Here is a 24,250-nt window from a genome sequence, read left to right as displayed (position 1 = left end):
CATATTTTGAGATCACATTTTAACCAGGCAAATGCATTTATAGAAGGGTCACCCCATGAGGAGATGTGTAGTCTGGGAAGAATCCCAGCAGCTAAAAAGGGATGCCTGAAGGGCTGAAGTTTTTCAGTTCTAGTCTACCACTTCACTGTTGAGTCAGGGAACTGAGAGGCGGTCTCCATTGCTACTAATTATCTAAACTGGCTTCCTTTTGAAAATAAATCAAACAGAGACTCTGATAAAGAGTCTCCCCCCTTCAAATTTCTTTTATTCCTCTTGTGGTTTTAACAAAAATCCACACATGGATTTTTACACATTTATTTCCAGCTTTTGCTAATGTAATTATTAAATAAGGTATGTTAACTGGAATAGAACATTAACTTTTTATGCTTGATTTAGAGTTTATAGACTTTAGTCCTTTACTTGCCGCTGTTTTGGTTTGCTGAAAATGCACGTTATGATTTTATGCCATTTGAAAATGGATTTCCACTTTTTTCTGAGAAGGAAAATATGCATAGTGGGCAGTGATACAATGTCATGAAGTGAAAGGGTTAAGAAGAGCCTCTTTTCCGTTGTGGATCTTCAATGGATATGGCAGTTTTAAACCTTAGTTTGGAACTTTGCCTAATGCATTCATAAAAGAAAAGAAAATTTCCCCAATTGAATTTATGAAACAAGATGGAAAGAATGGACGAGAGGAACAAAAATATCAAGTTGAATGAAATCCTCTCATCCCTGTTCAATATATTTGGTAACTGCACATAGAGAAATATGACTTGTGCTGCAGTAGCTAAAATGTTACATCACCATTGGGGATGTATGAATCTGTCCATTTCAATTTCTCTCCATTTCTCATTTTTCTAATCTTAATTATATTCATTTCCCACATGTCCACATCAGTTTGCATTATAAAACAATCCTCATGAAAATCCATCATATTTGTATATGGTTTTGCCTAAGAGACACATTTTTTGAAAATAATGTGCCCTAATATAATGCATTTTTTGTATGTTAATGTCACAAATATATGAATTTTACTGTACATGTGTATGCCTTTTTGTCAATATTTCTTCATGGGGTAACTGCACTGCAAAATTCAGAACACTGCAAATTTAACTCCATATAAGTTTCTCATTTAGGTTTCTGATTATTTGTGTGGATATAAGAATAATAGAATTGTAATGTTGGAAGGAACCTCAAGCATCTAGTACAACCCTCTGCAATGCAGGAATCTCAACACATTGACTTATTCATTGAAATAACTGGGGTTTCTTAGTTTGTTTATTTTAAAATACTTAAGTTATACAGAAGAAGGTATCATGAAATATGCAATGGTAAGTGAAGTGTGCACTGATAAAAAAAACAAAAGGTATGCATAATTCTGTATATTGAATAATAAAGCAAAATGATGGAGCTGTCCAAATATAATATGTTTACTCATGGGAACAGTTAGTTGTTTTTTTCAATAAATAAATAAAGGTGTACAAATATAATATAGCTTAATTAATAGAAATATAGACATATTAAACACCAATAAAACTGAGATAATTCTAAAACATTTCAGATGCACTCATATGCCATCAGAAACCTGTGAAAACGATAGACCAAAATCTTTCTAGGAACAATTGGCAGCAGTACATGGATTTGATGGAGCTCTAAGAATGACTTCCGGGTGATTCTATACAATCATCATTTCTACACCACCATCGCCACACACACACACACCCAGAACAAACACCATAATCAGGTAACCTTCTCCCTGTCTACATTCCATGATGAAGCATTCTCTTTAGCAAGCTCCTAAACTGGCAGATACATTCAAGCCAGAATACTGTGGGAGTCTCTGCTGGATGTTCTAATTTCCATGTCACTCTTTCCTAGCAATCATATTTCTGCTCCAAAGTCTACTTGCAAACAAGATTAGCAGGGAAAGGAGTGAAAAAAGCAGGCTTGATGGACGATACTTAGAGACAGGGTCTGTGATAGGGGTGTAGGGAAAGTGATTTGTGTGGATTGGGGCAGAGCTACGTTGCTACAATTATTTCTGATTCTTGTATGGCTCCTTTGCTGTTCCTCCCACCTCCCCCAGATTCAAACTGCCCATCCATACCACAGTTCAATTTCCAACTCATTTACTGGGTTCCATAATTCTGATGAACAATTTGTTCTCTCCCCCCCCCCCACCGACCCCTTTTCTCTCTTTGGATTTCACTGCCTATACTTCCCTGACATCTCTCAGTTATTACTTGTGCCTGCTGTGATTTAGTTAAGTTACATTATATGCTCCATAATAGGCAGATAGCTCTGGGAAATTGCAGGTGGCTAACCTGCAGCTCTCCAGATATTGCTGGACTACAAATCCCATCATCCATTACCATCAGCAGTACTGACTGGGGCTGATGGGAGCTGGAATCCAACAATATCTGGAGGCCTACAGGCTTGCTTCTCCTTCTGTAAATAGATAAGTAAGAGTTCAAACTTGACCTGCTTCATTACATTTACCCATTTCTGCTACTTCCAGAATACAAGTTTTGCATCTACAAGCCTTTTCAAGGCTTCACGTACCTTCTTGTTCCTCAAGCTATAGATGAGGGGATTAATCATTGGAGTCACAATAGTATAGAAGATTGAGAAGATCTTGCTTGTGTCTACAGAGTGTTTAGCAGCAGGAACAACATACATTGTAATCAGCGTCCCATAGAAAGTTGTAACTACTATGAGGTGAGTGGAGCAGGTAGAAATTGCCTTTTTAGACCTGGTGCCAGAAGCCTGTTTGATAACAGCTGACAATATATAAGTGTAAGACACAACCGTAAGTAGGAATGGGATCAATGTTAGACTGGAAGAAAGAATGAAAGAAGTCTTTTCAAACAGGTATGTGTCAGAGCAAGCAAGCTTCAGCAGTGGAGAAAAATCACAAAAGAAATGATTGATTTCATTGGGCCCACAGAAGGTCAAGCTTATCATTAGCAACACTGTAATTAAGGTTATCAGAAAGCCACTGATCCAAGAGCTAGCAGCCAGCCAAACACACATGTTGCTGTTCATAACAGTTGTGTAGTGCAGAGGGTTGCATATGGCGATATAGCGGTCATAAGACATCACTGATAGGAGAAGACATTCAGTGCCACCCAGTGATCCAAAGAAATAAAACTGAATCATGCAGTCCATAAAAGAAATGGTCTTCTCCTCAGAGATCAAACCGGTTAGCATCCTGGGAACAATGTTGGATGTATAGATGATCTCAAGGAAGGAAAGGTTACCCAGGAAGAAATACATTGGTGTGTGCAAGCTACGATCTGTTGATACAGTGATCAAAAGTAAGAAATTGGTAGCAAGTGTAACCACGTAGAAGATCAAAAACAAAGCAAACAGGAAGTGCTGCATTTCAGGGGTATCTGAGAATCCGAGTAGCAAAAATTCAGTGACTGAGGTCCCATTCCATGAGGTTAGGTATGCCATGTGGAGTTAATCTAGAGGAAACAGAAGGAACAACAATAATAGCTGCCACCAGGTCTGTTGTCAGTGTGGGAACACTGGAACAGAGTTAAGTACACCTAAATTAATTGAAATCAATAGGCATGTTTAGGTGGCTGGTGGATTGTGACCAGTTCTTTATCTTCCCAAGAACCACAGATGGAAATCAATGGATAGAATGAGGCTTTTCTACCAATATGTTGCAGTTGAAGCCTCTGAAAATTTTCTCCTTAGAGTTGGAGTTACCCTCCAAAAAAGCATTTAATGTGGGAGAAATGTGGGGAGAAAAGACAGAAATCAGAGGTACCTGCCTCCATTTGCATGCATGGAAATGACTTCTGCTTGGGATTGGCCCAGCCAACATGAATAACAAGTCAGTTATTAGTATAATTATTAAAATTGTTATATGTTTATTTTTACCCTGCATTTTCCACTGACCCGACTTAAGGCAACTTACAGATAAAAGCAACAATTACTAAAATCATAGAAAAAGCAATAATTAGAAAAACATTAAACATTAATAGAACTAAAACTATATACACATATCTAGCGAATCCTTACTCCTATGGTCCATCAGCCTGATATTCAGGGATGAAACAAGTGTTGTCCTCTCCATCTTAGGAAAGTGCTTCCTTTTCCACAGGGCCCATGCTTTTAGATACACACAAGCACAGCTACTTTACATGAGATATCAACATCATATATACTAATAGTGAATTCATTTGGGTGGGGTTCAACCTCCCAAGACTTTTGTATTTCTTTTGTATTGTAGTGCCCCTAAACCTGGTGGTATCTCTCTTGTGGTGGTGATATTTTAACTGCATAAGGATTGTTACCTGAGGGGGGGAAAGGATGCAGCAGCATGCTAAGGGTAAAAAAAAGGTTTAAAAAAACACCAGCAAAAAGGAAAACAGGAAGCACCCCAATGACAGGAAAAGATGTTCAATGATGGTAATGCTGACTCTCTGTTGTATGAGATGAAAATGGGGCAGATTCAAATTCTACAAGAGAGCCTAGTTCAAGAGAACTAAATATGCATTTACACTAGGCTCCATTTACACTAGGCTCAGCTTTCTCATGCTTTCGGGTCCTTCTAGTTTCTATACTCACAATTATGTTTTCCATTCAGCACTGCATGATATGCAGGAATGCCCTGCATAGGTTTTGATCTCTTCTGGAAGACATGCTATCTCTTCCCCCACCCAATTTGTAATATTTCCCTTCTTTTTTTTATAAAGGTATCATAGATCACTATGTCCCTTAGTGACTTCTACTAGGATGTTTTGTTTGTCAGGCAGGAGAATTAGGCTGGGGAATCCTTCCTCTCCCCCTTTTCCCTTTGTAATAGAAACAGAAAACAACTATGCAATTATTTCATTGTAAGAGCCAGGAAGACAAGGACATGGGGCATCCCATTAAATGTCAAGTGTGCATCCTCTGACAGAGGCATGGTCCCACCTCTCACTTGTACACACACACTGCTTTGCATAGAAACCTGTGATTATCCGCTCAGTTAATGTTGTCTCCTTTACATGCACTCTTTCACACACTTGCCTCCACCATAATTTGTCTAAGCATAATATCCTTCCTTGGAGTTTTGAAATTCAGGAGTGAAATGGGAAACACCTCATTCACAATATCATAATCTCCTTCAGTTGTGGGCAGACAGCTGGATGTGGGGTTGAACAGGAAAGTGTGGATTAGCCCTTAGACTAAAGGCCTGTTTCTTTTTGAACTTCCAAGTCACATTAGCTGATAACATGCCCTTCTTTACACTATGATTCTATCATGATTAAGATCCAGGCGTTCTTGGAGGAGACCAATTTTCTAGATCCATTTCAACTAGGGTGTGGCCTGGCTTTGACACAGAAACTACCCTGGTTGACCTCTGTCGGGAAACAGGAGCAATGTATCCCTGTTAATCCTTCTTGAATTATCAGTGGCTTTCAGTACCATCAACCACTGTATCCCCTTTGAGAGGCTATCCAAATTGGGGGTGGGTGACCATGCTTTGCAATGGTTCTGTTCCTACTTGGATGGTCATCTTCAGCAGGTGATGATTTTTGGCACAAAAGAGCCTTCAATGTTGGGTTCCTCAGGGTTCATTTCCATCACCCATGTTGTTTAATAGCTATATGAAGCTGCTTAGTGTAGTCATCCAGAGTTTTGGAGTGTGTTGACAGTAGTATGTTGATGACACGCAGATCTATTTTTCCTTTACATCTACAGGTGTGGCAGTGGATAGGCTGAACAGGTGTCTGGATGGCAGCCAATAAACTGAAGCTCAATCCAGATAAGACAGAGACACTATTAGTGGGTGTCACTAGACAAGATGTGTAGGAGATTGCCTGCTCTTGAGGTGGCTACACTCCCTCTTAAGTAACAGGTACATAACTTGGCTTTCTCCTGGAACCTTTACTATCATGTGAGGCTTCGGTGGCATGAAGTACCTTCTATCAGCTTTAGCTTTATGGACAAGGATAGCCTAACATCTGTGCTTTATGCTCTGTAAACCTCTAGGTTAGATTACTATAATGTGTGATACATGGGTCTGCCTCTGAATTTGGTTCAGAAACTTCAGCTGGTTCAAAATTTGATGGCCAGGTTCCCCACAAGAACAAGATGGTTTAAGCTTTAACACCCATCCTGGCCAAATTGCACTAGCTGCCAATTAGATTCTGGACCCAGTTCAGAGTGCAATGCTGAGGTAGTAGTCCTTACATAGCTCAGGACTTCAATATCTTAAGGACCTCTTCTCCCCACACAAACTGACCCAGATCCTGCACTTGTCATCTGATGATCTTCTCTACTGTATGTCCCTGCTCCTCGAGAGGTTCTGAGGATGACAACACAAGAATGGGCCTTTTCTGTGGTGGCTCCCCATCTGTGGAATGTTCCCCGAGAGAGGCTCAAATGGAGCCATTAGTAAATGTCTTAAGGTTCCAGGCAAAAGCAATTCTCATAATCCGAATTCTTTGAATAATCTATAGCCTGTTAAATGGGGAGGGGGGCTGTTATTATGATTATTTCATTATTATGATGTGCATATTATGCTCTATATTATGCTTTTCTTATTTTGCGGCATCCCTAGGAGTGCTGAATCGGTGATGCTCCTGGGATTATGCCACCAATGGGAATTATGGAGAAAGTGGTTTTAAAATATTGCCCATTTAATTGAGCTAACTTAAACAATTAGACTTTTCTTTCAGTTCCATGTTTTCATGAGGACAAAATAGTAATCTATGCCTCATTAAATGCTTTCCACTATATCAAGAGCATCCTGAATTTTTCACAGAAAATAAAATGAGACTTTATTAAAGGAAACATGTATTGTATACATAGAGATGCTATCCTGAACTTTTTTGGTGCGTTATTTTTCAGAGATTCATGCAACATGAATCCTTCTTCATATTCCATATTTTAATTTTAATTTTAATAGTGAGCTGACAACTTGCTTTTTTACATTCCACTGAAATGATTTCAGTCTTTTTCATCCGATACACTGAAGACTTACTAGAATTCCTGTACAGTTTGAAGAATCCTGCATCTCAGTTTAATACCAAATGCTGACAAAGGGCATTCAAGAAGTTCAGAAAGACCAAAGCGCTTAAAGGTATTAGTTGTTTATATACTTTGCCATGTTAGTTTTATTGTCATTACCCCACCTTAACAAATTATTGCAGTTAAAGAAACATTTGGGGAATTTTGATCTCGAACTCTGACTGTTCTTCCGTTCTGATGTGGTTTATTTGTATTTGTTAGAAGAATGCATAATGTCGGGAGCGGGGGGGGGGGGAGAAGAAGCACTACAGCTTCTTCTGCTCAGCTATACTGTATTTTTTGCAGCCCTGTATTTTGCTCAGTGTGCTGAATCAGAAGGACAGCCAAAAATACAGGAGCTTCAAGAAACAATTGCATTTATTCTGAAATTCAGAAAGGAGAAAATGTCACCCTTGCTTCTCTAAATGGTTTATCCATAAAAATGAGCATATGTTTGTTTAACAGTTATTTAAATGTAGGACACAAAATTCTTAAATTATGTGTAATAGTGAAGTTGTTCAATTGGAGAGATAATTTCAAAGTCTGAGTTTTATTTTTGTAACTGATCATGGTGGAAGTTACTCTGATTGTTTATTTCATTTTTGCTCATCTATTTCTTTCCAAAACAGATCCTCTAGGCTCACCCCACCCCATGCTCAGTGCAAGAATCTTCAACACAGAAAACGTCAAAGGGTTTGAATTTCTCCAAAGCAAGTGTACAACACCGTTTCCTTAGATTTGCTGATAGCTGCTAATAAACCAAAGAGAAGCTTCAATAGATTATTGAAACTAATCATTAATATGTTCTCATTATTATGGTATCATACATTCCCAAACCTTCTAGCAAAATGCCATGAAAATATTACATAATGAGGTACCTTTCTCTTTCTTTCCTTTTTGTATGTCAATGCAGATACAGTAATATTTGAATCAGAATATGAGAGAAGAAAATGAGACTGAATTGACTGAGTTTATCCTCATTGGCTATTCTGGTCGGCCAAAGACAAGGATGGGACTCATCATTTTCCTGACTGTTGTATATGCTACAACTGCAGTTGGAAATTTTATTATAATCTTGGTGACCACAACTGATCCTCGGCTTCACAATCCCATGTATTTTTTCCTCAGTAACTTGTCCTTCCTTGACATTTGCTATGCATCTTCTTCAATCCCACAAGCCATTGCAAATCTTCTGGTGGACAAACCCACCATGACCGTTGCAATGTGTTACTTCCAAATGAGTAGTGGTTCCTACTTAGCAGTGACCGAATGCTTCCTGTTGGCTGTCATGGCTTATGACAGGCTTATAGCCATTTCCAGCCCACTGCATTACATGCTAATCATGAACAAGAGATTGTGCATTCAGTTAGCAGCTGGGACGTGGTCAATTGGCTTATTTTTAGGGGCTATTCCCATTTATGCCATACCAGCTAGCTTTTGTGGAAAAAATTTGGTCAATCATTTCACATGCGAAGTCAAAGCAGTTATGAAGCTGATTTGTTCAGATACTTCTATAAGCCAACTGGTTATGTTCTTCACTGGGAGTGTCACTTTGCTTGGTCCTTTCAGCTTTATCCTTTTCTCATATTTGCGCATAATTGTGGCAATTATAAGAATCCACTCAGCAGGGGGAAGGATGAAGGCTTTCTCCACATGTGCTTCCCACTTGACTGTAGTATCCATATTCTATGGCACCTTCATGTTCTCATATCTCCGCCCCCAAACGAAGACCACAAAGGATATAGACAAGATAATTTCTCTCTTCTATGGATCTGTGACTCCCATGTTAAACCCATTAATCTACACTCTGAGAAATCAGGAAGTTATAGGGGCCTTGAGAAGACTTGTGGGAAAGAAAGTGGATTCATGAAAAAGATATCTTGATCATATTGAGGATTGAAAAATTTTCTGTGCCTCCTGCTGTTATTGCTTCTGTTATTATCACAACTATAACAGCTGCTGAATACATTTGAAACTAGTTAAGCTGAATGTGTTGTGTATAAAGGAAATAAAGGCTCCTTGAAAATATAACTGATAGGCTAAAGGTAAATTTATCCTCTCTTTCAGATGAAGCTAGGTGGAATGATTGTCAATTGAAACCAAGGAAAGGAGGCAAAAAGTTGGTTTCAACTGAATTGATGGAGTGTAGTTTAATGTCTGCCATCTCCCTCAAATGCAGCCAGCTTCAAAAACAGGCTACAATGTAGCTGCTGAACAGGGACGGAGATACCTCTGTATCTCCTGTTATAATACTGTCAGGTCCTTTCATTCTCCATATGCTCATCTAGTATAGGGGTAGCCAACAAGGTGGCCTCCAGATGTGGAATGTAACTACTATCATTGCTGACCATTGACCATATTGACATGAGTCAGGGATGGACAAATCTGTAGATGTGGTTTTCTCTACTCATTTTTTCCTATCTTATGTTCAGGTCTCTGTATTTCTACATCACTTTCTGTCATTTTCTTTATTTCTAATAAGTCAGTTGCCCAGGTTTCCTGCAACATTACCACATTGAAACATGTTATGTACTCACAAAATGACTCATTCCCTACTTTGTTGGCCTCCCAAAATTTCAACACCTCTTGTGATGGTTTGACCCCTTTCTGTTTTAACAGTGTGAACTCCACCATCATGACCATTCCATTATAACTATCCAACCTCCCAAAATTCCAATACCTTTTGGGATGGTTTGACCCCTTTCCGTTTTAACATTACAAATTCTACAAACACTTCCCATATCTCCTCAAAATCATTTCTCCTGCATATTCCTCATCTTACCTTAATGGCATATGTTAATTTATCATTAATAGCTACATCACACACCTCTTTATACCATTCTTCCATTTTATATTCTATTTGCCACTTCCAAGTTATCATAATTCATGCAGCTGTCAATAAATTTGTGAGCAAGTCCTTCATAGCCTGCGAACCTTTCAACCCATTGTAAATTGATAATCATGCTACCTCTGGACATTCGGTCAGCTTTAATGCAGTGATTTCTCCTTAAAAACCCATTGCCAGAAAGAAATGTACATATGTACAAATTTTCATTAACATTTGGTCCAAATTTATCCTAATAAAGTCATTTGCTATGCAGTTTTCACTAAGGCACACATTTTTGCAAGCATTTTCACAAATGTAATGCATATATATTAATATATATGGAGTTTTATGCTCAGTTAAAAATACGTATTTTGTTTGCTTTGAGACCTGTGTCACAAAATTCAGATACACGTGAATTTTGTGGGATAGTAGTGCTTTGGTTTGTGTTTTGGTTCAAGAGGTGTGAATTAGACAGCTTCTCATTTAATTACAAACAAAATAGGATTTCTCTCCTGTTCTTATTGATGCAAAAGTATAATTGTTGAAAACAAAATTGGAATTAGGCAAGTAACTCTATGGGGAGCTTAATTACTTTCAGGTAACTAACAAATGGGGTGTGGGGGGACTGACTTTTTCTTTTTTGCCAAAACACTTATATGATGGGTTAATATGATTTGTCTTATCGAAATCTCCATCGACCATCAGGATTTCACCTATCTAATATTGTTGTAATATTAATTGGAGTATTAGTGTCAGCATTATTTGTAACCCAGCCTTGAAACTAATACAAGTATAGATCTATGAATATTTTTTCTGAAAAAAATGAATGAAAACCTCAATAACAGTGGCATGAGTTTATTGCTCCGGTATTCCCAATTTGCCTTTGTTGAGATTTAAACATCTGTTAGGTCCCATCATGTACCGTGATATTCTTCCAAGTCAGAGTAAGAAACTATGAAGCAGAGTACTTTTAATTTCCCTCAGAAAGACATTTTTCCACTGGAGCCCAACAGCACTAATTAGTTCTTAACTTTGAATCCCATCAGGGCACATGTAGCACTCCAAGAAACTTAAGAATTGCTTAATAATGTAGTTGGTGCTTTAGTGGGAAAATATATTAAAGTTATTTTCTTCTTCAAAAGTATTCAGGGAAATGGTCATCAGAAATGGCCTCCTACAGTTCAAATATCTCTCTCAAGCTGAACCAAAGCCCCCTTCAAAGTCTGACTGAGATTTGGTCATTTTCAGCTTTCCTTCTTGCTGATTTCTTCCAGGTGCCATTTATTCAAACGTTGTGGGTAGGCAAGGAGGAAATTTTTAGGAGAGGAGGCAGGTGACTTTGGATAGCAAGCCTCCAAGCATGTGTTGTGCCATCATAGACACAGGAATATGTTGTAATTGCTGCTGCTAACATATGATTGAAAGGCTTAATCTTTATATACAAATTATATTTGACCTTTCCCTCAGTACACCCCCAAATATAGTTATCTCACACAGTTCAGATGTTTCCAATATTGAACAGAATTTCAGCAACTCCAAAACAACCACCCCGAGTTTTCATCCCTAAACCCACTCCTTCAACTGACCATCCTCAACTTTCCCTTTCAGGTTATAACAGAAGCAGAACGATCAAATAATTCAGCCAGGAGACATCCTGGCATGGCCCTAGCCCCTACCACGGAGTTTCAGACAAGATCCAGACCAACCGCTGGATTCCTTTAATGGAATACCCTTATTCATGGAGGGGGCAGGTAATGGCTACAACTCCCCTCCCCCACACTTCGCTGATCCAATGCCTAACCACCAAACCTTACAAAGTTGTGACGATTGCTATGCGGTAGGTGGGAAAAAAATGGCCCTGCCAGTCTGCCAGATGGAAAAATTCCTACCAGGCGCCCTTTCCAAAACAGGCAACCAACAAAGTCCATAGCAAGGCCGGAGACACCAAAGGAATGGGTGGTTGGGTGGGTGTTCCACTGTGCGAGGGAAAAGAGGTCCAGCAAACATCGCACAGGACTTATATTGTTTCGCGACCACCCCCCAAGCCAAGTGATTGGCTTTAGGGTCCAAGTGACTGCAAAACGACCAACTGGAGTGGGACAGGGCTTAGCCCTGCCCACGCCAGATGGTTGGGGTGCTCAGAGATCTGATCGCAAAGCGTACCCTCAGTGAAGAGGATCTGATTTTACAGTGGATAGCAAATCTCCAAGCATGCATTGTTCCATCATAGACACAGGGATATGTTGTAATTGCTGCTGCTAGCATATGATTGAAAAGCTTGATCTTTATATACAAATTATATTTGACCTTTCCCACAGTACACCGCCAAATATAGTTATCTCACACAGTTCAGATGTTTCCAATACTGAACAAATTTTCAGCAACTCCAAAGTCATCACCCTCACCTTTCATCCCCAAACCCATTCCCTTAACTGACCATCCTCACATTTCCCTTTCACACCTTGTATTTACTGGTAAGTGTTTGACTAAGATGCTAACCAGGAGGAAGGATGGACAAATTATAGCAGAACAAGAATGATCAAATCATTCATCAAGGAGACATTAAACCTATAAAGACCAGTAGCCCCAGTTCTAAGTGGCAAAGCATGAAGCGAAATCCTCATTACCCCTTATGGCCACACCAACCCCACACCCTCACTGCCCACTATTTGGAGGAATATTTGTAAAGGAGAAGAGGTGTGGAAGGTTTTTAAGTCTGAGACCCACATTCTTACTTGAATAGCTTTTTGGAGGGTCACATCACTGGTAGTGAGGGCAAAGGTAAAAGCAGTTAGGATCAGAGGCAAAAAGTGTGGGGAGCAAGATACAAAATACGTGTCTTTCTCCTATAGGCTGTGTTCCTGCCATGAAAAAAAAATTCAAAGGTTTATACATGCATAGCTCTTTCTTCCATCAAAGCAGGCAGTTCAAGAATACATTCATGCACTTTAGGAGAAAGATCATTATGGGGTGTGGCATGGTGAGAGTCCCAAACACCAGACAGAGCAAGCCTGAAAACTGCATATGGCCCCTGGATATGTGGTTCCACACCTCTGTGTACATGTAGACCCTCCATAGTTGAAGGCAGCTCAATATCAGATGCTGGAAAATGCAGATGGAGAGAGTACACTTGTGCCCAGGTTCTGCTTGAGGATTTTACATGAGCATATGGCTGGCCACTGTGACAGCAGGATGCTGAGTTATATGGACCCTTGATCTGAGTTCCTTTCCCTAGTCATAGTCCAAGAGTTGGACACTTGAGGGCAGGGCCAGCAGCTCCGGGTCTAAAGGCATGACTCTGTTATTTCTCACAACCAAGTTACATAAAACCCCCAAAGGGCTACTGTGTCATAGATAAACACAATTTATAGTGCTTCTATTGAACTCTGAAAGCCATCTACAGGTTGAGGAATGCCAATATGCCAACAGATAAATGTACTCAGGTCTTAAGATCAGCATAAGAGATCCTGCTCATAGGCCCATGATCAAGATAAATGAATTCACTGGGACTAAGAGACAGGGCCTTCTTTATATTGTCATTTACCAATTTATACTGCTGCTCAATTAACTTGATACATCCTTACTTTTTAAACTGTGTATGAGTATATGAACTTCCTTGTGCATTTGTTATTGTTTTTACATTTTATTTTTAATGTTACACATCAAAAGATATACAAAAGTTTATACCTAGCACAAAGTATCTTTTTAAAATAAACCGGAATAGAAGAAAAGAAAAAATCTAATCTAAAAAGAAACAGGAGCAAAGAGTAGGAAGAAGGAAAGAGAGATGGAGGAAAGTAAAATAAATTTTTATGGGGGAATAAAAAGGGAGGAAAGAAAAAAAATATGAAAAGACTTTTGATTCTCTGTAAGCTAAATGCAATTAGTTTTTCAAATTATCCACTCTAATGGATATCAAACTATTTTATTTTCTATGAACCAATATATTTTTTCTACCTTCAAATCCAGTTACTAAAGGTTCACCTTCTCTTTCATGCAAAAAGTACATAAGAAGTTTTCAATCCTGAATAAAAGCCTATAATGTTTTTCCCCCCTGATTAAATATGTTATCTCAGCTAAGTCCAATAATTTTATCAACCATTCCTCAATAGGAACAACGTGGTTGTTTTTTTCATTGTTGAGTCCATTTGTTTGTTTCTTTTAAATAATTCCTTTACCTTATCATAAGTCTTCTTAAGGTTCCTTTTACTTCTTGATTTCTGAGTATGTTGATGAATGGGTTTAACATGGGAGTCACAGTTCCATAGAAGAGAGAAATTGCCTTATCCAGTTCATTTGTGGTTTTAGTTTGGGGGTCGGATATATGAGAATATAGCAGTTCCAAAGAAATGGTTACCACAGTCAAATGGGATGCACATGTGGAAAAAGCCTTCAGTCCCTCACCTGATGAATTGATTCTCAGAACTGCCACAATAATGAATAAATATGAGAAAAGGATAAATGCAAAAGGAACAAGCAATGTGAGTGATCCAGTTAAGAACATAAGCAGTTGCCTCATGGAGCTATCTGAGCAAGCAAGCTTCATAACAGCTATGAGTTCACATGTGAAATGATTGATCACATTTCTCCCACAAAAGCGAGCTGGCATGGCATAAATGGGAATAACCCCTTAAAAAAAAGGCACTAGACCATGTCTTGCTCCCACAAAGGCAAGATGGCATAAATGGGAATAACCCATTATAAAAAGGCACTTGACCATGTCCCAGCTACTAACTGAATGCATAATCTCTTGTTCATGGGCTGGAAATGGCTATAAGCCTGTCATAAGCCGTAACAGCCAACAGGAAGTATTCAGACGTGCCTAACCAGACACCACTGCCCTTTGCAAGTAACACATTGCAAAGGACATGGTTGGTTTGCCCACCAGAAGATTTGCAATGGCCTGTGGGATGGAAGTTGTTGAATATCCAATGTCGAGGAAGGACATATTACCAAGGAAAAAGTACATGGGGTTGTGGAGTCGAGGATCAGCAATGGTACCCAAAGTAGTAAGAACATTTCCTGCAATTGTTATGGAGTATGCAGCAGTCGGGAATGCTATTAATCCCATTCCTTTTTTTTTTTTTTTTTTTTTTGGTCGACCAGAATTTGGTTAGAAGAAGAAAAAAGTTTGGATAAATGCATTGCAAACTATGGAAATCCCCTATCGATGTGCCATTCATTCTTCTGCATCTTGCTGGCTTAATCTCATCATCAATTGGCTGGCTGATCACATATAATCTTGGCACACATTGGTGTCTGACTTGTTAATAGTACAGCATACATCTTCCACATACAATCTGAAATTTGTGTTTTGGAAAAGCTGCATTAATAATTCAGAAATTATGGTCACACACAAGTTTTCAAGCAAAATACGGAAATTTTCCCAATATGATTTGAAAAGATAAAAATATCATCTAACTACAGTGAAATGATGGAATTGATCCCGAATTGATGCTTTTTTATTAATGAATATAAGAATTTGCTAATGGATGCAGTGGGAAGAGGCACTAAAAATGAAGGGCAACTATGGATCGTTCTGGAGAATGCAGCAAGGATCACACAGTCTAATTAATAATTGGGCCCAATTCAGAGTTCCGTGCTAATGCAGTATGTCTTACATAGCTCAGTACTTCAATATCTTAAGGACCTCTTCTCCCCATACAAACTGACCCAGATCCTGCACTTGTTTTCTGATGATCTTCTCTACTGTATGTCCCTGCTCCTCGAGAGGTTCTGAGGATGACAACACAAGAATGGGCCTTTTCTGTGGTGGCTCCCCATCTGTGGAATGTTCCCCAAGAGAGGCCCACATGGAGCCATCATTACATGTCTTTAGGTTACAGGCAAAAGCATTTCTCATAATCCCAATTCTTTAAATAATCTATGGCCTGTTAAATGGGGAGGGGGCAGTTATTATGATTATTTCATTATTATGATGTGTATATTATGCTCTATATTATGCTTTTCTTATTATGTGGCATCCCTAGGAGTGCTGAATCACTGATGCTCCTGGGATTATGCCACCAATGGTGCTCCTGGGATTATGCCACCAATGGAGAAAGTGGTATTAAAATATTGCCCATCTAATTGAGCACACTAAAACACTCAGACTTTTCTTTCAGTTCCATGTTTTCATGAGAACAAAATAGTAATCTATGCCTCCTTAAATGCTTTCCACTATATCTAGAGCATCCTGAATTTTTCACAGGAAATAAAATGAGACGTTATTAAAGGAAACATGCATTGTATACATACAGATGCTATCCTGAACTTTTCTGGTGCGTTATTTTTCAGAGATACATGCAACATGAATCCTTCTTCATATTCCATATTTTTATTTTTCTGAATACTGAGCTGACAACTTGCTTTTTATTTTCCACTGAAATGATTTCAGTCTTTCTCATCCAATACACTGAAGAGAGAGCCAGTGTGGTGTAGTGGTTAAGAGTGGTAGACTCGTAATCTGGGGAACCGGGTTCACGTCTCCGCTCCTCCACATGCAGCTGCTGGGTGACCTTGGGCTAGTCACACTTCTTTGAAGTCTCTCAGCCCCACTCACCTCACAGAGTGTTTGTTGTGGGGAGAGGAAGGGAAAGGAGAATGTTAGCCGCTTTGAGACTCCTTCGGGTAGTGAAAAGCGGGATATCAAATCCAAACTCTTCTTCTTCTTCTCTTCTGAAGACTTACTAGAATTCCTGTACAGTTTGAAGAATCCAGCATCTCAGTTTAATACCAAATGCTGACTAAGGACATTCAGGAAGTTTGGAAAGACGAAAGCACTTAAAGGTATTAGTTGTTTATATACTTTGCCATGTTAGTTTTATTGTCATTACCCCACCTTAACAAATGATTGCAGTTAAAGAAACATTGGTGGAATTTTCATCTCGAACTCTGACTGTTCTTCCGTTCTGATCTGGTTCATTTGTATTGCTTAGAAGAATACATAATGTTGGGAGCGGGGGGGGGGGAGAAGAAGCACTACAGCTTCTTCTGCTCAGCTATACTGTATTTTTTGCAGCCCTGTATTTTGCTCAGTGTGCTGAATCAGAAGGACAGCCAAAAATACAGGACCTTCAAGAAACAATTGCATTTGTTCTGAAATTCGAAAAGGAGAAAATGTCACCCTTGCTTCTCTAAATGGTTTATCCATTAAAATGAGCATATGTTTGTTTAACAGTTATTTAAATGTAGGACACAAAATTCTTAAATAATGTGTTATAGTGAAGTTGCTCAATTGGAGAGATAATTTCAAAGTCTGAGTTTTATTTTTGTAACTGATCATGGTGGAAGTTATTCTGATTGTTTATTTCATTTTTGCTCATCTATTTCTTTCCAAAACGGATCCTCTAGGCTCACCCCACCCCATGCTCAGTGCAAGAATCTTCAACACAGAAAACATCAAAGGGTTTGGATTTCTCCAAAGCAAGTGTACAATACCGTTTCCTTAGATTTGCTGATAGTTTATAATAAACCAAAGAGAAGCTTCAATAGATTTTTTGAAACTCATCATTAATATGTTCTCATTATTACGGTATCATGCCTTCCCAAACCTTCTAGCCAAATGCCATGCAAATATTACATAATGAGGTCCCTTTCTCTTTCTTTCTTTTTTCTATGTCATTGCAGATAATATTTGAATCAGGATATGAGAGAGGAAAATGAGACTGAATTGACTGAGTTTATCCTCATTGGCTATTCGGGTCGGCCAAAGACAAGGATGGGACTTATTGCTTTCCTGATTGTTGTATATGCTATCACTGTAGTGGGAAATTTTATTATAATCTTGGTGACCACAACTGATCCTCGACTTCACAATCCCATGTATTTTTTCCTCAGTAACTTGTCCTTCCTTGATATTTGCTATGCATCTTCTTCAATCCCACAGTCCATTGCAAACCTTCTGGTGGACCGGCCCACCACGTCCTTTGCACTATGCTACTTCCAAATGAGTGGTGGTGCCTACTTAGCAGTGACCGAATGTTTCTTATTGGCTGTCATGGCTTATGATAGGCTTATAGCCATTTCCAGCCCACTGCATTACATGCTAATCATGAACAAGAGATTGTGCATTCAGTTAGCAGCTGGGACGTGGTCAATTGGCTTATTTTTAGGGGTTATTCCCATTTATGCAATACCAGCTCGCTTTTGTGGGAAAAATGTGATTGATTATTTGACATGTGAGGTCAAAGCAGTTATGAAGCTGGTTTGCTCAGATACTTCCATAAGCCAACTGGTTATGTTCTTCACTGGGAGTGTCACTTTGCTTGGTCCCTTCAGCTTTATCCTTTTCTCATATTTGCGCATAATTGTGGCAATTATAAGAATCCACTCAGCAGGGGGCAGGATGAAGGCCTTCTCCACATGTGCTTCCCACTTGACTGTAGTATCCATATTCTATGGCACCTTCATGTTCTCATATCTCCGCCCCCAAACTAAGACGACAAAGGATGTAGACAAGATAATTTCTATTTTCTATGGAGTAATGACTCCCATGTTAAACCCATTAATCTACACTCTCAGAAATCAGGAAGTTTTAGGGGCCTTGAGAAGACTTGTGGGAAAGAAAGTGGATTCATGAAAAAGATACCTTGATCATATTGAGGATTGAAATATTTTCTGTGCCTCTTGCTGTTATTGCTTCTGTTATTATCACAACCTTCACAAATCAGCTACTGAATATATTTGAAACTAGGAAATCTGAATGTATTGTGTTAAAAAAAGAAATAAAGACTCCTTGAAAAGATAACTGATATACTAAAGATAAATTTGTTGTTTTAAAAGTAGCTTCTTTCATGTCAAAGCAAGTGATTTCTCATAGTGTTTAAGTGTACTGTTTGAGATTAAATCTAAGGAAGTCATGTATGTGCACAATACAAACCAACCTAATACAAAATGCAGTTATCGGATTAGAATTTCTGCATTAGCATATAAATCATTGAAATGGTGGTGGTGACCATGACTGATTGATTAAAGTGACTACAATTTTCTAAATGCTGTACAGAAGTTAAACTACAAAATACCAGCCTGTAGGCTTAACCATAAAACCAAAATGTATTTCCTTTCCAATTATGTCCCTATTTCCTAGTCCCTTTGTATTTGGTTGTATCCAATGCTAGTCCAACTCAGAGAAGATCCATTGAAGTCGATGGACATCATTAACTTAGGCTCATTAATTATAATCAGTAAAAAGGTTATTCAGACACAATAGATAAGAGAAAAATGAGTAAATTCAGATACCAAAGGTTAATGTTCCGTATTCACAACTGGTCCTACAGTGACCAACTGTAATTGGCACAGGGGAGACAATTGTTGGAGAAAAGGAGCTAAAATGGCAGTTACTGATTCCAGCTAAGCAGGTGAACTTTTTTTTGTCCTTTCCCCTTCCTTTGATTGCAACCCAATGGAAATATCTGCACATAGAAACAGGAGAAGAGGAGCGAAATGGCAGTTGGTCAAAACTAAGCTGTTGGGTGGACCTCTCCTCTCAGATGAAGTTAGATGGAATGATTGTCAATTGAAACCAAGGAAAGGAGGCAAACAGTTGGTCAGGGACGTCTTAGCCATTGAGGCTACTGGTGCAAGGCGCCATGGCCTGAGGAGGGCATCTGCGCCCTCCAGCACCGCTCTCGCCCACCTCTTCTCGGGCACCCACCGCCGACGAGCCTCCCATCGGTGCTGCAGCCGGGGCTCCCTGGATGGCAGCGCTGTACTGCCGCTTCGGCCGAACAGGCAGAGGCGGAGGTAAAGCACAGCTGGCAGCGTCCCCGCCCACTCCTCCGCTCCCTCTGGCTGCCTGCTGCGCCTGGCCTTGCCTGGTGGAGCATGAGTTCGGTGTCCCCACTCACCGTGCCGTGCCCTCCAGCTGCCTGCTGACCCTGCCCGGTAGAGCGCGAGGGGCACCGGAGGGATCTTTGCGCCAGGGCGCTGAATTTACTTAAGAGGCCCTGAAGTTGGTTTCAGCTGAATTGATGGAGTGTGCTTTAATGTCTGCCATTTCCCTCAGATGCAGCCAGCTTGTAAAACAGGCTACAATGTAGCTGCTAAGCAGGGACAGAGAAACCTCTGTATCTCCTGTTATAATACTGTCAGGTCCTTTCATTCTCCATATGTTCATCTAGTGTAGGGGTAGCCAACATGATGGCCTCCAGATGTGGACTGTAACTACTATCATTGCTGACCATTGACCATATTGACATGAATCAGGGGTGGACAAATCTGTAGATGTGGTTTTCTCTACTCATTTTTTCCTATCTTAAGTTCAGGTCTTTGCATTTCTACATCACTTTCTGTCGTTTTCTTTATTTCTAATAAGTCAGTTGCCCAGGTTTCCTGCAACATTATCACATTGTAATGCATTATATACTCACAAAATGACTAATTCCCCACTTTTTTGGCCCAATCCGCTATGTTCCATGAAATAATATTTAGGCTACTCTTGTCATCGACAATTTGGCGTCATTGTGAAGGGCAGATTGTAGTCAGCTCTCCCTCTGTCTCAGTTATAACACAGCCATTCTTGACAAATCATAAATGAATAAGAATAAAAATGTGAACTCCACCACCGAGACCATTCCATTATAACTATCCAACCTCCCAAAATTCCAATACCTTTTGGGATGGTTTGACCCCTTTCCGTTTTAACATTACAAATTCTACAAACACTTCCCATATCTCCTCAAAATCATTTCTCCTGCATATTCCTCATCTTACCTTAATGGCATATGTTAATTTATCATTAATAGCTACATCACACACCTCTTTATACCATTCTTCCATTTTAGATTCTGCTTGCCACATCCTAGCTATCATAATTCATGCAGCTGTCAATAAATTAGTGAGCAAGTCCTTCATAGCCTCCAAACCTTCCACCCCATTGTAAATTGACAATCATGCTACCTCTGGACTTTCGGTCAGCTTTAACCCAGTGATTTCTCATTAAAAACTCATTGCCAGAAAGAAATGTACACATGTACAATTTTTTATTAACATTTAGTACAAATTTTTCCTAATAAAGTCATTTGCTATGCATTTTTCATTAAGGCACACATTTTTGCAAGCATTTTCGCAAATGTAATGCATATATATTAATATATATGAAGTTTTATGCTCAGTTTAATATATGTATTTTATTTGCTTTGAGATCTGTGTCACAAAATTCAGATGCATGGGAATTTTGAGAGATAGTTGTGCTTTGGTTTGTGTTTTGGTTCAAGTGGTGTGAATTAGGCAGCTTCTCATTACAATACAAACAAAATTAAATTTCTCTCCTGTTCCTTTTGATGCAAAAGTATGATTGTTGAAAACAAAATTGGAATTAGGCAAGTAACACTATGGAGAGCTTAATTACTTTCAGGTAACTAACAAACGGGGGGGGGGGGGTGGACTGACTTTTTCTTTTTGGCCAAAACACTTATATGATGGGTTGATATGCTTTGTATTATCAAAATCTCCTTCCACAATCAGTATTTCACCTATCTAATATTGTTACATCATTAATAGGAGTTTTAGTGTCAGCCTTGAAAGTAATACAAAAATAGATCTATGAATATATTATTTCTTTTTAAAAATTGAATGAAAACCTCAATAACAGTGGCATGAGTTTATTGCTCCAGTATTCCCAATTTGCCTTTGTTGAGATTTGAACATCTGTTAGGTCCCATCATGTACCCTGATATTCTTCCAAGTCAGAGTAAGAAACTATGAAGCAGAGTACTTTTAATTTCTCGCAGAAAGACGTTTTCCCACTGGAGCCCAACAGCACTAATTAGGTCTTAACTTTGAATCCCATCAGGGCACATGTAGCACTCCAAGAAACTTAAGAAATGCTTCATAATGTACCGTAGTTGTTGCTTTAGTGGGAAAATATATTAAGTTTATTTTCTTCTTTAAATGTATTCAGGGAAATGGTCATCAGAAATGGCCTTCTGTAGTTCAAATATCTCTCTCAAACTGAACCAAAATCCCCTTCAACGTCTGATTGATATTTTGCCATTTTCAGCTTTCCCTCTTGCTTATTTATGCCAGGTCCCATTTATTCAAAAGTTGTGGGGAGGCAAGGAGGAAAACTTTTAGGAGAGGGGGCATTTTTGCTTTGAGACCCCCAGACACCTCCCCAAAATTATACACAGTGACACTGGATTTTAGTTTAAGTTATTGGGCAAACTTTAGGCCTCAACTTTATTAAATATAGAATGTGAGTGGTATTGGCTTAGGCATTGGAATCCCACAGACTATATCAGACTCCCACGTGCATCAGAGGGAGTCTGTTAATGGTGAAACACTGCCAGAGGGAGCCCTGCCGGTGGCAACCAACTCAAACTTACTCCCAGTGTCCCCATGGCGTCCTGGCATGGCCCTAGCCCCTACCACGGAGTTTCAGACAAGATCCAGACCAACCGCTGGATTCCTTTAATGGAATACCCTTATTCATGGAGGGGGCAGGTAATGGCTACAACTCCCCTCCCCCACACTTCGCTGATCCAATGCCTAACCGCCAAACCTTACAAAGTTGTGACGATTGCTATGCGGTAGGTGGGAAAAAAATGGCCCTGCCAGTCTGCCAGATGGAAAAATTCCTACCAGGTGCCCTTTCCAAAACAGGCAACCAACAAAGTCCATAGCAAGGCCGGAGACACCAAAGGAATGGGTGGTTGGGTGGGTGTTCCACTGTGCGAGGGAAAAGAGGTCCAGCAAACATCGCACAGGACTTATATTGTTTCGCGACCACCCCCCAAGCCAAGTGATTGGCTTTAGGGTCCAAGTGACTGCAAAACGACCAACTGGAGTGGGACAGGGCTTAGCCCTGCCCACGCCAGATGGTTGGGGTGCTCAGAGATCTGATCGCAAAGCGTACCCTCAGTGAAGAGGATCTGATTTTACAGTGGATAGCAAATCTCCAAGCATGCATTGTTCCATCATAGACACAGGGATATGTTGTAATTGCTGCTGCTAGCATATGATTGAAAAGCTTGATCTTTATATACAAATTATATTTGACCTTTCCCACAGTACACCGCCAAATATAGTTATCTCACACAGTTCAGATGTTTCCAATACTGAACAAATTTTCAGCAACTCCAAAGTCATCACCCTCACCTTTCATCCCCAAACCCATTCCCTTAACTGACCATCCTCACATTTCCCTTTCACACCTTGTATTTACTGGTAAGTGTTTGACTAAGATGCTAACCAGGAGGAAGGATGGACAAATTATAGCAGAACAAGAATGATCAAATCATTCATCAAGGAGACATTAAACCTATAAAGACCAGTCGCCCCACTTCTAAGTGGCCAAGCATGAAGAGAAATCCTAAGTACCCCTCACAAACCCCACACCCTCTCTGTCCAGGATTTAGGAACATGTGTAAAGGAGATGAGGTGGGGAAGCTTTTTTTAAGTCTGAGATCCACATTCTTACTCAAACAGCTTTTGGGGTGTGTGTGTCATATATTACTGGTGGTGAGGGCCAAGATAAAAGCAGTTGAGATCAGAGGCAAAAAGTTTGGAGAGCAACATACAAAATACTTGCCTTTCTCCTAAAGACTGCATTCCTGCCATGAAAAATAATAATCAAAAGCTTATTCATGCATGGCTCTTTCTTCCATCAAAGCAAGCAGTTCAATGATACATTCATACACTTGAGGAGAAAGATCATTCTCAAAGGCAAAGGAGTTTGGCATGGTGAGAGTCCCAAACACCAGATAGAATGAGCATGAGAACTGTATATGCCCCCTGGATCTGAGGTTCCACACCTCCGTAAAAATGTAGACTCTCCACGGTTAGAGGCTTCTGAATATCAGTTGCTGGAAAATGCAGGAGGAGAGAGTACACTTGTGCCCAGGTTCTGCTTGGAGATTTCCCATGAGCATATGGCTGGCCACTGTGACAGCAGGATGGTGGGTTATATGGACCCTTGGTCTCAGTTCCTTTCCCTAGTAATAGTCCAAGACAGGCATAGGCAAACTCAACCCACCAGATGTTTTGAGACTACAATTCCAATCATCCTGACCACTGGTCCAATCAGCTAAGGATGATGGGAAGTTCTAGTCCCAAAACATCCAGAGGGACAAGTTTGCCTATGCCTGATCCAAGAGTTGGACACTAGAGGGCAGGGCCAGAGGCTCAGGGCCTGAAGGCATGCCCCTGTTATTTCCCACAACCGAGTTACAGAAAACTTCCAAAGGGTACAGTGTCGTAGATAAAAGTGTCAATGTTAAATATGGCCCTTGCTTTAGTGGGCGTATCTAAGCACAGTTTAAAGTGCTGCTATGGAATTTCTAAGACCATCTGCAGATTGAGGAAGGCCAATATGCAAACAGATAAATATACTCAGGTCTTAAGATCAGCATAAGAGATTCTGCTCATAGGCCCATGATAAAGATAAATGAATTCACTGGGACTAAGAGA

General features: G+C 39.7%; 3 protein-coding genes and 1 pseudogene across 3 annotated transcripts; 2 read left to right on the top strand and 2 right to left on the bottom strand.

Annotated features, from left to right (window-relative positions):
* Positions 1-2,508: 2,508 nt before the first annotated feature.
* Positions 2,509-3,459, bottom strand: LOC117057827 (olfactory receptor 10A7-like). The gene has a single exon (XM_033168668.1). The coding sequence runs from the start codon at positions 3,457-3,459 to the stop codon at positions 2,509-2,511; it is 951 nt and encodes a 316-aa protein (XP_033024559.1).
* A 4,492-nt stretch (positions 3,460-7,951) lies between these two features.
* Positions 7,952-8,884, top strand: LOC117057826 (olfactory receptor 13H1-like). Its single transcript, XM_033168667.1, has one exon. It carries the CDS (start codon positions 7,952-7,954, stop codon positions 8,882-8,884), a length of 933 nt encoding a protein of 310 aa, XP_033024558.1.
* A 5,131-nt stretch (positions 8,885-14,015) lies between these two features.
* On the bottom strand, positions 14,016-14,789 carry LOC117057825 (annotated as a pseudogene).
* A 2,728-nt stretch (positions 14,790-17,517) lies between these two features.
* Positions 17,518-18,459, top strand: LOC117059312 (olfactory receptor 13H1-like). The gene has a single exon (XM_033170942.1). The coding sequence runs from the start codon at positions 17,562-17,564 to the stop codon at positions 18,420-18,422; it is 861 nt and encodes a 286-aa protein (XP_033026833.1). The 5' UTR covers positions 17,518-17,561; the 3' UTR covers positions 18,423-18,459.
* The last annotated feature ends 5,791 nt before the right edge of the window (positions 18,460-24,250 follow it).

The sequence above is a fragment of the Lacerta agilis genome, chromosome 14, assembly GCF_009819535.1.
Source record: "Lacerta agilis isolate rLacAgi1 chromosome 14, rLacAgi1.pri, whole genome shotgun sequence".
NCBI classification, from domain to species: domain Eukaryota; kingdom Metazoa; phylum Chordata; class Lepidosauria; order Squamata; family Lacertidae; genus Lacerta; species Lacerta agilis.
Note: the sequence above shows the minus strand (reverse complement) of the source record. Positions and strands in the feature narration are given on the sequence as shown.